Below are 13,599 nucleotides of genomic sequence, written 5' to 3'. Positions count from 1 at the left end.
GGGGGGTGGGGGGCACAAACAGTAAAAAGGGTGTTTTCCTTCCTTCAGGTTGCAAAAATAACTCCCCAGCAAGATGGCCCTATGTCCCTGAGCAACTTAAAGGAGATTCAGATTTTTACACTGTTGTCGATCAGCTCTGATGGTGAGGATCAGGCAATTTATTGGTCCAAATAAATAAGGCATGCTCTGATCAAAATCTCATTGCCCGTTCGCTAAGACTACTTGGGCGCTCGCTAAGACCATCTTCGTACCTGGCAGCATTGCAGATGCTCTACTGAGCAGCAGCAGGTCTAGCTGCCCCTGCTCCCTCAGCCCTGGCATCCTTGTTCAGACTTGCGGCAATCACTTCTGAGACTTGGGAGGCTTCAGTGTGCACGGGAGTCCTTGGCCTGTGCGAAGGAGCTACCTGCTAATGTCAGTGTTGCTGCCTTGCTGCCATTTGTTCGGCTGAAGGAAGGCTTCTCCGGACCACTGGTGTTCCTGCATGATTTCACAAGATGGTGTACACAAGGGTGTAAGACACACTCATTTGACTGGCACCATCCAAGGATGAAGATGCAGCAATTTCGGTCCCGTCCTGCGGTAACACGAGGGGGAGCCCGTGCAGTTTTCAATTAACAGAGACAGCAGCAGATACAAAGGCTTTTCTACCCCAGATACAAAGGCTCAGTTCCTAATCAGAAAAAAACAGGAGGCCTGAAAGCCGTTTCTTATCTTCTTCACAAGAAGACCGCTTCTAGTTCAACCAAGCACAAGCCACAGATCACTCAGAGAAGGGAAGGTCACTCACTAAGGATCTCCACCCCACACATCCCTATTTCTGAAAAGGAGCCAGGGTGGACCTCAGACTCATTATTCCATGTTCTCATCTAATTTGTTATTTCAAGGCACTCCAAGAATGCCGGGGAAAGACTTTGCTGGTACCTGAGTTGACTCTGAATAGCCCTGTGGTCAAATTTTGCCCAACAGAAATGAGAGAATGGGATCATCTCTTTACTCCTCGTTAAATGACCCTACCACAGGTGACTTGTCAATAGGGCTCACAAAGCTTGCTTTCGGGGAGCTTTGCTGCTTTCAGGAGGACAGCTTTGGCCACTTTGAAGAGACACAGCAGATTTTGCTCTCCCTTGGCACCCAATTTTAAATACATTTGAGCAGAGTACTTCACTATATATTCTATGCACTATTCTGTGCACAGTATGTCACTATATATTCTATAATTCTACTTATATATTCCATTTTTCAGGACCAAGATAAGTGCTAAGTGCTAACTGCAAGTGCACCTACTGCAAGATTGCTCCCCCCACCCCCAAACGCTGGTGTCTCTCTCCTTAGGAGGGATTACAATGAAAAAGCATCTTATTCACAAGTCTGAGTCGCATACTTTTGCTACACCAGCCTTCCTTCATAGTTCTGCATCCCAATTTTCTTTAAAGCATTCAACAGCATACATTCAATTAGCAAAACAATTCCATCTGTTCTGTGAGTCAATACTGACAACTTTACTATTAAAATACACGTTATTTCTCTCGGTGCAGCTGTGCTTAATCTGATAGGGGGGAGAAAAGCCTGCTGTGCTCAGAGCATCACATCTAGTGCCCAGGCTCCCATTGCAGGGCTGCAGCCCAGCTGACACTGGGGGCTCCTGAAGGCCTCCACAGGCGCATCCCTGGCCACTGCTAGCCCCTGGGACCCCTAAGTCACCTACATACCCTGAACACGGGCCTCCAAAGGCACTTCACAGAACCACTGGTAAAAGATCCCTTTTTTGGTTGTTTGCTTAAGTTTTGACAAGTGACACAGAACAAGCTCAGATGAAAAAATGAAACAGGCGCCTGTGACAAGCAACAGGACACTGGAATTGAGACCCTAACGGGGGACGGGGCAGTAAGAGCCAGCTAAACCTCACCCACCAGCAGGCACTACCTCCCAACCTTGGTATTGCCGACTTCATCCTCTCCCCCCAGCCTGAGGTGCAGGAAACCAGACTCTCTGGTTGGAAACCAGGCTCTCTGGTTCTCCTACAGCAGAAAGCCTCAGGGGCTCATCTACTCCTGGGTCTCCCTGCCGGGGAGCAGACCAGCCCTGTCTGCCCCAGGTCTCTGTCACGTTGCAGTTATTATACGACAGCTTCCTCACCACCGCAGTGCCGTCATGCTCCTGACGAGCTCCTGCAGATTAAGCATCTCCCTTCAGCTTACAATATTAAGAAAATATGGAAAAAGATGAGATAGCGTCTGCCCCACTCAGATCCTGCCTCAGTCATAACCTAGAGGGCAAGCTTAGCTCATTGCCGGAGATAAAAGGTAGGACGAGGTATCCAAGTCAACTGCAGGTGAATCCCAACTTGTCAGCCTGAGAAAGGATGATCTAAAGGATGAACTGTTGAACTCACCAGGAATGGAAATATAAATTTAAAAGGCTGGGGAAAAGTAGGGACCAATCATTTAAACCAGGGACTTGGAGCAAACAAGGAACTTTTCCCCCCACTGATGTCCTTAGAGAAATGGTATACTGATTCTGCCCTGGGGCTGCTGTTAATCTATGAAATATTTAGATTTTTTCCACCCTCACCTTTTGACTGAAATGGCTGCGAAGGGTTTTACTTGTTCTCAGGCAGCAAATGAATTTTAACTTTCATCTTTCCACAGAAGCAGCAGTCTTGTTACGTAGGGCATTTCAACACTTGCACCACCAGCGCAGGACGCAGCATACCCCTCACCAAAATGCAAGCAATCAAGAGGAACAGATTGGTTCATGCAGCACTCCATGAAATCTTCACCGCAAGCAGTGCAAACATGCAGGTAACAATTAAATCGGTAAGAAACAAATCAATTAATCCAACAATAGTGCAATAAGTTGGCCCTGAAGCAAGTCAAATGAATTAACAAAGCAGGACAATAAAGCAGGTTAACAGAAAAACGTAAATGTAGAGTCATTTAACAGACACCAAGACGTCTTGGTTCCAGCTCAGCTGGAAAGATGTTTTCACCAACTTATGGCCACACAGCTCCCCCTGCAGCCAAAGCTCTGAGGGACCTGACCCTACAGCACTGCTGAGAACCGCTCAGCTTAAGACTTGAGTGCCTTCTCCTCTTAGGGAAGCTCATCTCTTCATCGATGGCAGGCAGTGTCCAGGGAAATCAAGCTGACCGGGCTAAAGTCACTGTTCCGTTTATTCCTTTGAATCCTACTGCTCCGCTTGAATCAACTCAAACCCTTCTGCACCCCAGATCAGTAAACTGTTCACTAGGTTATCCCAAGCGATCCACTCAAGTGAACATTTGCAAGCCCAGACCTGCAAGGTTGAACCCAAAAGACATCATCCATGACTAGGGCAGAGATGCAGAAATTACCTCCAAAGGTGCGTGTGACACTTCATTAACACCCACCCCCACGTGGATGTGCTTCCAAAGTAGCAGTTATACTTAAAAAAATACATACGTACAATTTGCTAGAAAATGACGCATACGAGTTGTAAGCATGATGGCTAGTCATCAAGCTGAGACTACTTAAAGGGTAACGTATGGGGTGCTGCAGTAGCAGCACATTCTCTAGTAGCGAGGGAGACAACCTACATGGACATAGTTGGCGCACTCCAAGAGCAGTAAGCCAGAGAAAGGCAATGCCACCACGGCACCAGTTACCAACAAGATGGTGGTGCCACGGGCTCAATGCACAAGCAGAACACCAACAGGTTATTCATGCACAGCAAAACGCATTATGTTAGAGCACTATGGCAGAAAGCAAGGAAAAAAAGCTTTTACGCCACAAAAAAAAGGCTCACATATACAAGCACATAAGCAACTCAGTTACTTCTCAATACCCTCATAGCTTCCTACTTAAAGTTATCTTCCAGGAAATAATGTAAATATGTTCTTTTTTCTGCCACCAGCCATCTACCTCCTCCTGTTCATGCACTTCTGCTTGTCTCAGATACGGCTATCAGCAAGTTTCAAAGGACACAAAAGGTCTGATTATAAAGGTAATATGGTTCTACATTTTCCCCAGTTGAAAGCCTTCCTTTCTTTTTAGCCCCCAACCTTTGCCCCTGCTACAGCTGTCAAGTTCTGCAAACAAATCCACTTCTCTGTTCGAGTCGGATAGTTCCCGGTAGGTCAAAATTGTGTAAAATATACCGTGCACATAATCATAAAATCACATACGACAGTAATGCACCTAGATGAAATCAATGACTTCAGTTTCAGTCCTCACAAGAACACACTAACCCCCTTTTGTGAAAGAGGATAGCGATGTCCAGAAAAGTTACAAGTTGCAAAAACTGAACCTTGTTTTCCAAGTCCCAGTTTAAAGCCAGAACAAAATACCCTTTGCCCTTGTTTAAAAATAAACTTTCCCAGCCATCCAACCTACTGATCTAGTTCAGCACATTATGGGAAGCCCAGTAGCGGGATGAAGTTGCCCCTATGAATGCATCAATCCTTCGCATTATGACTTGTTAAGACAGGCAACTACCACAAATGTCTTCTTCAGGCAGGCCAGAAATCCAAAGGTACAGCTCCTCAGCCAAAATCCTGTCACTTTGATGCTACAGAAGCCCTGACTCCAGAATGCCGTCGTTAACTTTACAGAAGGTACCACGCTGAAAGTGGCAGGCTTTGGTGGGCTGTCAGTTTTGACCATCTATGCTTCAAGGTAAGGGCATAAGGAGAGAAACCGCACTGTTGCCTGTGAGCTGCTAATGCCACAGGGGCTGGCAAGTTCTTGGAGTGTGTCCTTCAAACGAAGGGAAGGGAAAGCCTTTGTGAAGCCTGCGTGCATACGCTCCTATTCACACGAGAAAAGGGCACAGCAGGGAGTGCCAATTCTCAGCGCTGGGCCAAAGTTTAGCTCACGTGAAATGGTTCCTCTTCCACCCCTACTCTGACCTCTGCCTCCTCTCTCTGGCATACCAGAGGCACCTTATCATGAAGAGAGACCACAGAGGGCCACAGCAAGATTACTCCTCCACTAGCAGTGGGTGCTACGTGGAAGAGAATTGCCCTTTTTTTTTTTTTTTTTTTAAGGTACAGAAAATTTTCCAGCTTGCTCAGGAAACTCTAAACTTGTAATCACTTGCCTAGGCCATGGTAGTGTCCTTGCTAGTTATCACCTTCAGCCTCAAGCAACATCTGAACAGAAGAAAAAAAGATAACACTTTCCAAGGACACTAAGGAAAATGAATCATTCAACAAAATTTGAAATATACAAACTGTTAAGCAAAGAACACCTAAGAGTTACTAGCCAATAAACCATAAACTTTTTTTTGTTTAAATACATTATTTAATGAGTTTTCTTTAAGAAAGAGATATTTTGAAGCTCAAATTACAATAAAGTACAATCTTCTAGATCTACAGTAGACAGTACTATAAACATTTACCAAACCAGGTATTTTCATGTTTGCTTCTCTACTGTTATTATTTAAGGAAAAGAAACTCAAAATCTCTTGTTAACAGCAATCCTGTCCTAACTTGGCTATTTTACCCTAGAACAAAATAAGGACCACAGCCTGTTACCACAGTCCTCTCCCAAAATACAGACCAAATGTCAAGCAGGAACAAGACACTGTCATGATCACACGCTAATTCAGCTTTTTAAAGAGTTACAAGTAAAATGGAGCAGTTGGTTAGAGGCAATATTGAAAAAGGGTGTTGCTCCTTTCCCACAGGAATCACAAAAAATACCCTTTTGCTACCAAAGTCAAACTGCCTGTTCATTCAACAAATCTGTTTTTGCTACCAAAGTCAAACTTCTGCTCATTCAACGCATTCCAGCAAATCTGAGTTTGCGCAGGTAGCTTTGAGTTCACTTGTCCCACCTTCTCTTTATATTTTCCCTCTTCTGTCCATATCCAATGTTCTCTTTCTCCCTTTTCTTAGCCCGCATTATCCCTTCATCATTTCTATCTTCAGTTACTTGGTCCCAGTGGGATAGAGCCAGAGCACGGCTCCTCTTCAGTCTTCCGGCATTGTCAATACTGTGGCAAAGGGCAAATCAATAGTGCTGAATTAGTACCGAGAAAGAAAAAAAGAAACAGATCAATTCCTCAGAGAGGTGTTTCCTATCTTTTAAAGGCCATTTTGCATGGCCTTTAAATTCTAAAAGTACACGTGAGCTTCTGCAGTTAGTGTAAAAATGTGATCGAGCCGAAAAAGTTTCAGCACTTCTCAGTTTAATCTGAGCAGCACGCTGATGAACCACAGCAAGCTAGTGTTTGAAAGCTGCTGCTCAGCTATTCAGACAAAAGCAGACATCAGGTGTAAATTTCGTATTTATTATAACAAAAATTATGACATGTTCATTTGTGCATTCGGCTTTAATATAACTCTTGGTATGTAAATGTTCTACAGCAAATGAGCTCTATACAATCATGCTGGTTGTGGCAGCAGTAAGGAACACAAACAAAACGTGTCTGTAAAAGTAAGGAAAGAAAGAGACCAGAGGAAAAAGTGGGTTTCTTTAAATGGTCTACACCATCTCGGCTCTAGCTAACTTGTACACAGCCGCTCAGTCCATTACGCTCAATGACCATGGCCCAAAGAGTCGCTTAAGAAAAAAAGGTCAGTTTTTCAGGTCGTGTCCTTAATGCCAAGGCTACAAAACATGTAAGCATCACTATACAACACTGAGCTATTTACAGGAATTTCCCAATCAACTGTTCTCTCAGAGAAAATTAGTGAATCTCAGTGACTTAAGTCACCTGAAAGAGTAAAGCAACTCCTAGGAGTTAGTCTCCATATTCTACAAATGTCTATCATTTTCAAGACCAAAAAAAGCCTTTTCTCTCAAAGAAATACAGTATTACAATATTACTTAAATCATTTAGCACTGGCTACTGCCCTGCTTTTCAAACAAAACAAACAAGCCATTTTAAAAAATATTACATCATCATCTGTTTCTCAGCAATATATTAAACCTTTTTATTATTTTTTTATTTTTTTTTGTTTTTACACTTGATATGTTAAGGGAAGGTTAACTATTTTAAACTTTACCGGTCAAGCGTCTCTAGAAGAAAGTCAATGAATATTAAACCTAACAAACTGAAAAGCTGCAGTTATCTGTAGTGGCAGGATAAGGAAAAGGAAGTATATAAAGGAAAAGGATAAGGAAAACCCCTGCTGTAATGCGAGCCCACTGGGTCCCGCACTCAAGTCTCCTCATTTGTTAGTTTATTTCTGAGCAGTAAATAGAGTGGGTCATAGTGGTGTATCGTAATAGTCTGCCAGGTGGTCCATTGGATACTGCCGCTGCTGCTGCTGCTGCTGCTGCTGTTGTTGTTGTTGCTGCTCCTGGTGCTGCTTCATAATCTCCTTGACTTCTTCTTCAAGCTCTGGTGGGATGATGAACTGGTCGTCGGGATCGGGCTGCGCTGGAGCAGCAAAGTAGCCCCCTGTTTTTCTGAGCGGCGCATCTGTTGCGACTTCAATTAAGTTATGGCTCCTCTCTTGTGGCGCGACAGAACCGTTGCCCCGCCGGCGCCCTATTGTGCCCGTGGCAGAATATTCAGCTTTCCTGGGAAGGCCGGGCTCGTCTTCGTTGGCACTGATGACGATACCTTCGTCGTTGGCTTCCACCGGCACTTGGAGAAGCTGCTTCTCCTTCGCTCGGCTGCAGTGGATGTCCCCCTCCACTTCCACGCGGCTGCCGTTGGTGAACACCCCCTCAATCGGCTCCTCATCGTCGCTGTCAAGGCCGTTGTCGGAGAAGGCGCTGGAGAAGGTGGCGCTGGAGAGCTGCCGTTGGAAAGAATTGGACAGGCAGACGGGGTGCAGCATGCAGCGCTGCTCCCCCGGGTAGGCCGGGCTGTTCTCGTTCATGGCTACCTGTGGAGGCTCGTCAGAGGCCGTGGACCCCACCTCACTGCTCATTTCAGAGGTGGAGATCTCGCTGCTGATCTCCGAAGCCATACCGCTGCTCGAAGAGGGCATCCCAAGCGCATCCGTTGGCCTGTCCTTGATGACCACATTGACAGACTGGGGGAAAATGCCCGGGCTGGGGGGTGGGACCCCATTGAGTTCACAGCAGCAGAAGCTGTCCTCCGTCACGTTGAGCTGAACCACGACAGCGCTGATACTGTCGTTGCAGCCGTAACTCTGGGCCAAAGTGCAAAGCTTCTTCGCGGCTGCCAGGGCATCAGGCACGTTTCTGACTGCTTCCACTGCTTCATCCATCGAGAGGCTGTCCCACAGACCCTTGCTCCCCAGAATGAAGAACTCATCTTGCGGAGTTAAGGTGATGGACTGGACGTGAGGACGCGGCACAACACTTGGGTGAAGGAAGGTGTACCCCAAGATTCTTGTTGAATCCGTCACGCCATTCACTTTGCCATCCTGAAATCAGAAAGGACAGGAAATTGGAAACAAAGCAGACAAGGATCCACAGCACCTGCATCTCCTCGCGTTTTAGCAATGGCTGTTTTTGGAGTACCCCCAACACTGCCATTTACAGACATGAAGGCAGAAAAGTAAAGTGACTTGCAAGGAGGTGACAGAGCTGGGATTAGAGCACAGCAATGGCTGGTTTCCAGTCCTGCGCTACGCCTCCTACACCCTACTGATTTGTCATCAGCATCACCTATGCAGCACAGACCAACAAAGCAGAAGTCTGCAACAAAAAGCCATCTATTCTGCTCCCGCAGCTGCGAGAGCCAACTGGACTAATGTTTTACCAGTGAGTCAGACTTATCCCTCCTCCACCCACGGTATCTGGCTTCATACAGGGCAAAGCCACACACAGCTCCATTTGATATAGGGGCAGGTCATTCAGTTATGACTCTTCTCTTGCAGCTGTAACAATCGTAGGTTTCATCTTGGCTCATCACTTTCGAAACAAATGTTCATTAAAAAAAAAGACTTTAAATGAGGCATGCAAGTCAAATGCAGCAGAGAGCAAGTCTGCATTTCTCAGTTCAGCTGAGTTGTAGTGAAATATTTTACATGCCCCAATTACTTACTACATTTCCACTTAGATACGACATTTCCAAGGGGAGGACGAGTAATATCTGAAGGGAAAACATCAGTAAAAATGGACGTATTTGAGAAGTAAATCCCATGCACGTCCAAATCCCAGGATCCTGTCCTGGTTAGAATCCAAGCTGCCAGAATAAGCAGAGGAAGTGTCTCAAACAGCAAGCCTGGCTATCTGTCAGCCTGCTGGGGATAGCTGCACCCTGCTAATTGTGTATTTGAGAAGAAAAACAAAGGTGAGGCTTTACACTCATTTAGTCCAGCTGACGACTACAGTGGTTATTATAAAGCAGATAACCACAGAAAAGTGAACCAAGAGTAAAAAAAGCTTCCCCTTTAAAACCACTCAGAAGAAAAAAAAAACTTGTTAACTTCCCCATTAGAAGGCTGACAGCAGTGATAAGCCATCAATGTGCATGAAATCAGTGAGTCATCTGAAGATTCAGCGCAGAAATTTCCCTTTTCCTCCACGGAACAACACAATGAGCGTGCCTCGGTGATGCACGCTATGTTGGAGTGACTCCCTTCCAACTTGTCACGTTTGAGAACCCAGTCGTCACCCTTCCCCGGCAAGATCAATAGGCACATGACTTATTCCACACACACACACCCCTACACACACACCCTGCTCACGGGCGTACGGCAGTGAGTTTTCTGCCCGTTCCTCCACCATTAGGAAGGTTCAGTATTTATCTATTTCTATGCATGTTTCGCACAAGGCAAAGCAAAACTGACAGCGGTGGCTTCAAGCTTGTAAGAAGGGAACAAATAGTTTTCCCTTCTCTCATGGTTCAGCTGAGCACAGGATGGGTTTTCCTTTTGGGCAAGTGCTCTCTTCAAGAGCTGCCTGTCAAAGGGCAGTTCTGGGAACATAGGAGCTCAGACAGCAAAGTCAGCCTGGCAGGAGCAAGGAGTCTCCTAAGGGAAGGATGGCATCACTCCAAGAGCTCTGCCCTCTCATCCTTTTCGTCTGGAGAGGCTCTTCATGACAGCTCCACAGCAATTCCTCTCCCCATCAGGAGGAGGCTGTCTGCTTTCCTGTTTCAACGCACCACGCTCACAGTTGCTCACTCTCTGAAGCTAACCAAAATCCAGCATGGCAATGGGATGGAAAAGCAACTTGATTGCATGATAACCTGATTGCGTGATATGAATCACCTTGAAAGGAAAAGTGCAACTCTGGAACCTATACCATTAACACCACCTCTTTGAGGTTACTAGTATCGACATGTAATTTCATGCATTGCTGTGCAGCTTCTCCAAGGAAGCTGCAAGTTGCAACAGTCCCTAACTTTTCTCTAACCTCTGTGATAATGGCCTTATGCTGCTTAATCCTCTTCAGCTCTTCTTCACAACTCATCACGTAACACCTGGACAAAGGCAGAGGTTTCCCATTCCGGCAGAGAACGGTTTGGCACTTCCCCACGTTTGCTGAGGTTAGCGTGAAGCATCCACCAGGGTCCATGGGATCATGTTTTATATGGCAAAGGACAGCAGAGCCTCCAAGTTTTTGTCCAGCTGTTCCAAGTTTCCTGGAATTTAAACAAAACAATGATTGTTCTTTAATTGGAAAACAAGCGTTACGGGTACTACGGAGAAACAGCCGCTGTTCTGCATCCACAAGCACTCAGGGCATTGACTTTATTGGATCACTGGGACAGAAACAAAAGTCTCCACTGAAGACTGTGACACAGAAGACTGGCAGCAGAGAAATCACGTTCAACTCTCGGGCAATGTGTTATTTACACATATGCAGATATGCAAATCTGCTCAATTTTAGAAAAAAAAACAAAAATCTTTGCACTTAAGAGTTGCACAGTTGTCTCCCTTCCTCTACATCTTAAAGACGTTTGCTTTAAAGGTCAGATCGAGGGAAACAGAGAGGGTTAGAAAAGTACTGAGGACTATTAAATGAGTACAGGTAGAGCTTAAAAAGGGGGTTCATATTCTCCAGCTGGTTCTTTGGCTTCTGAAGCTACAGATTTTATTGTAAAAATAATAATTCTAACTGTAAAAACTCTATTTTTGAGCAAAAATAGAAGGCAGAGGTTCACTGTTTTGTGATGTCTTCAGAATAATGTTCTTAAAGTACCAAATGATGACCAAAAAACCACAGTGGCTGTTAACTCCACTGTAAGAAGGCACACACTTCATTTATCCTGTCAGTTACTAACCTGTTAAATACGTTCTTGGAAATATTTAAGCCTGCTGTTTTAGCAGGGGTCAAGGTGAAAAAAAATCTATGGATAAAACTGAAGTTTTCAGAATCCTGTCATTAGAATGTAAATTCATTTCAACACTAGACTGTGAAAAACATCCATCCTTCCCAGTATCTTGTTTATCAGGGCCTTCTCCTATAGTAATTAGGAATTACAGTAATTAGAAAGCTAATTATAGAGGTTACTAAAATTTATACTAAGGCTAGGTATAGCTGGCAAGAATTTTTGATTCAAAATCCTGGGGAGAGAACGTACAACTAAATTTGTAACCAAGCTTCAATGTGCTTTTTATTTTTTTAAAAATACACTTCAGGACTATTGCATATCATCTGTAATAATCCTCAATGAATGGTTAAATGCAACTGGAATGAATACTATTTCTGGTTCTCCAAAGAAGTGGTTAGCTTATTCTGATTTGAGACAAAAAAAAAAAAACAAAAACCACCACAACAAACCACCAGCTTTTTGTAGGATTGCCACATTCCTGTAAAATGGCATTAGTAGTAAACAAAACCACTTAATAAGTACTTTTGATAATTTGTTATTATTTTTGAATATTTTAAGTATATGGCAACCACCTTCTCAGCTACTGCTCTGAGGAACTGTTATAAGCAATTATAGGAAGCATTTTCTCTCTTGTGTTTGTAAGGTTCAATACCACCCTACTGCTTCCATATCTTTCCTGATACCAGAACTGCAGTATTTTTCCTTTCCAAAGGTGCAGCAATTGAGCGATAAGCAATGCCACTTTTAACTTGATCCATTTCCTCAGTCTCTAAGCTGCTTATTTGCTTTCTCCTTTGTTTCCCTGACCTCTTCGTTCTCCTTTGTTCAATTCCCTTCGTACTCCTCCTTCACTCAGTGTCTCCCCAGGCACAATTTCTTCTTCTGTCAAGAACAGCACGCACACAGGTTTCCAAACCACTACACAAAGCTACTATTACGCTCACAGCTATCGTATCACAATCTCTTTGGATGGGTCCTGCTCAAATAATATTCTAAGGCCAAAGGATGACAGGAGATAGACATTTCTAAGGAGTCAGGCTACATGTTTTAAATATCTGTGTAGCCTTAAATAAACCGAATTGGTACAGAGAAACAGAAAGGATCACCCCAGGCTTTGCAGCCAGTAGTAGTAAGGAAGTTTAAAAGATGATCAAGAGATTCATACCACTGACTTGGTTTCGGCCAATTGTGAATCGTAAGACTTACAGAAGATACTAGAAAAGAGTAAACCTCCACCCACCATTTAGTAACTTTGCAGGTGTTGTTTTTTTTTGTTTGGGTGGGGTTTTTCTCCCCACACCTGAAAGGAACAGAGGGCAACACTCACAAAACAAGTAATAAAAGAAAAAAAACATAGCCAGATACTGAGGCTTTTTTCCTCACTCGCATTTTTTTGAAGCAAGAAAAAAGCAGGTGTCTGACCTGAAAGCGAACAAACTGCCCAGTGAGCATACACAAGGTAAAAAAGGCTTCAGATCCAAGACTCACCTCTGCATAACGATGAAAGTGTTGATCATGTATTCCTCCTCATTTTTTGTTTTCTGCAGCTCTTCTGCTAAGATGTCGCTCATTGTGCACTGCAGCAGATACGGCACTTCAACGTTGCGGTCACCATCGAAAACACCATAAAGTGCCTCCCGGTTGTCACAGAAGTTATTGGCTGAAAGTGCTGCCACACACAGCCTAGTGAAAAAACAAAGCAGGAGAACATCAAGGTTGTTACCCACTACTAGTTTCTCATCTTGTCATTCTGACCAGAAAGATGCAGCCTGGTCTGAGAGCCAGTTTTGACCACCTCTGTTCACAAGCATTTCAGAACTGCTTTCTGAGCTATGGAGAAGAGTCAGGCCCATCAATAGTGCTAAGATGTGGAGAGAACTATACTGGAAGTTCAAGCCAAGCCCTAAAGATTCTTCCTCCTTTTCAGCATGTGAACAAGTTTCTTATTTGTAGAAATGGGGAGAAAAGTATGCCTGAAACAACATCAGTTGAAACTGCACTTGCCCCTCTGAAAGGCATCCTTGTGATTTAACATGCCAATGACCAAGTTGTGCGTTAAATCAGTCAACGGTAAGTAAAGGCTTGCTGGCACTTGCTGCGGAAACCTAGGTAGCAGAAGATTTCTAAAAAGGTATTTAAGGAACAAAGAAAGATTCATCACATTGCCAGCAACACAGAGACTAGCAGACTCTTGGTACATTATTTGTCAAGTGCTCCCTTAGTCACAGGAGCGCCGCACACTATGAATATTCAGAGTTTTGGCCATTCTGCCTCTTCCTTTAGGATCTCCGATTTGCTTAGTAAACATCCTTTGGTTGAAGATAAAGAAGCTTTGCAAAGAGGAAAATGCTTTTAAACACTCAGATCTTTTGCAAGTACTGGAGTCTTGCATAGACAAAATGTGCTGG

At 44.3% G+C, this 13,599-nt stretch overlaps 1 protein-coding gene across 1 annotated transcript in view; it reads right to left on the bottom strand.

Annotated features, from left to right (window-relative positions):
* Window positions 1–6,253: 6,253 nt before the first annotated feature.
* Window positions 6,254–13,599, bottom strand: part of PHLPP1 (PH domain and leucine rich repeat protein phosphatase 1) — a gene marked incomplete at its 5' end in the record, with an annotated part of 66,506 nt that continues 59,160 nt past the window's right edge. Inside the window, 3 exons of the mRNA XM_009576000.1 lie at window positions 6,254–8,330; window positions 10,270–10,498; window positions 12,680–12,874. Coding sequence (XP_009574295.1) covers window positions 7,197–8,330; window positions 10,270–10,498; window positions 12,680–12,874 — 1,558 coding nt within the window. The remainder of the gene's footprint in view (window positions 8,331–10,269; window positions 10,499–12,679; window positions 12,875–13,599) is intronic.

Source organism: Fulmarus glacialis, unplaced genomic scaffold (genome assembly GCF_000690835.1).
Source record: "Fulmarus glacialis isolate BGI_N327 unplaced genomic scaffold, ASM69083v1 scaffold1784, whole genome shotgun sequence".
Taxonomy (NCBI): Eukaryota; Metazoa; Chordata; class Aves; order Procellariiformes; family Procellariidae; genus Fulmarus; species Fulmarus glacialis.
Note: the sequence above shows the minus strand (reverse complement) of the source record. Positions and strands in the feature narration are given on the sequence as shown.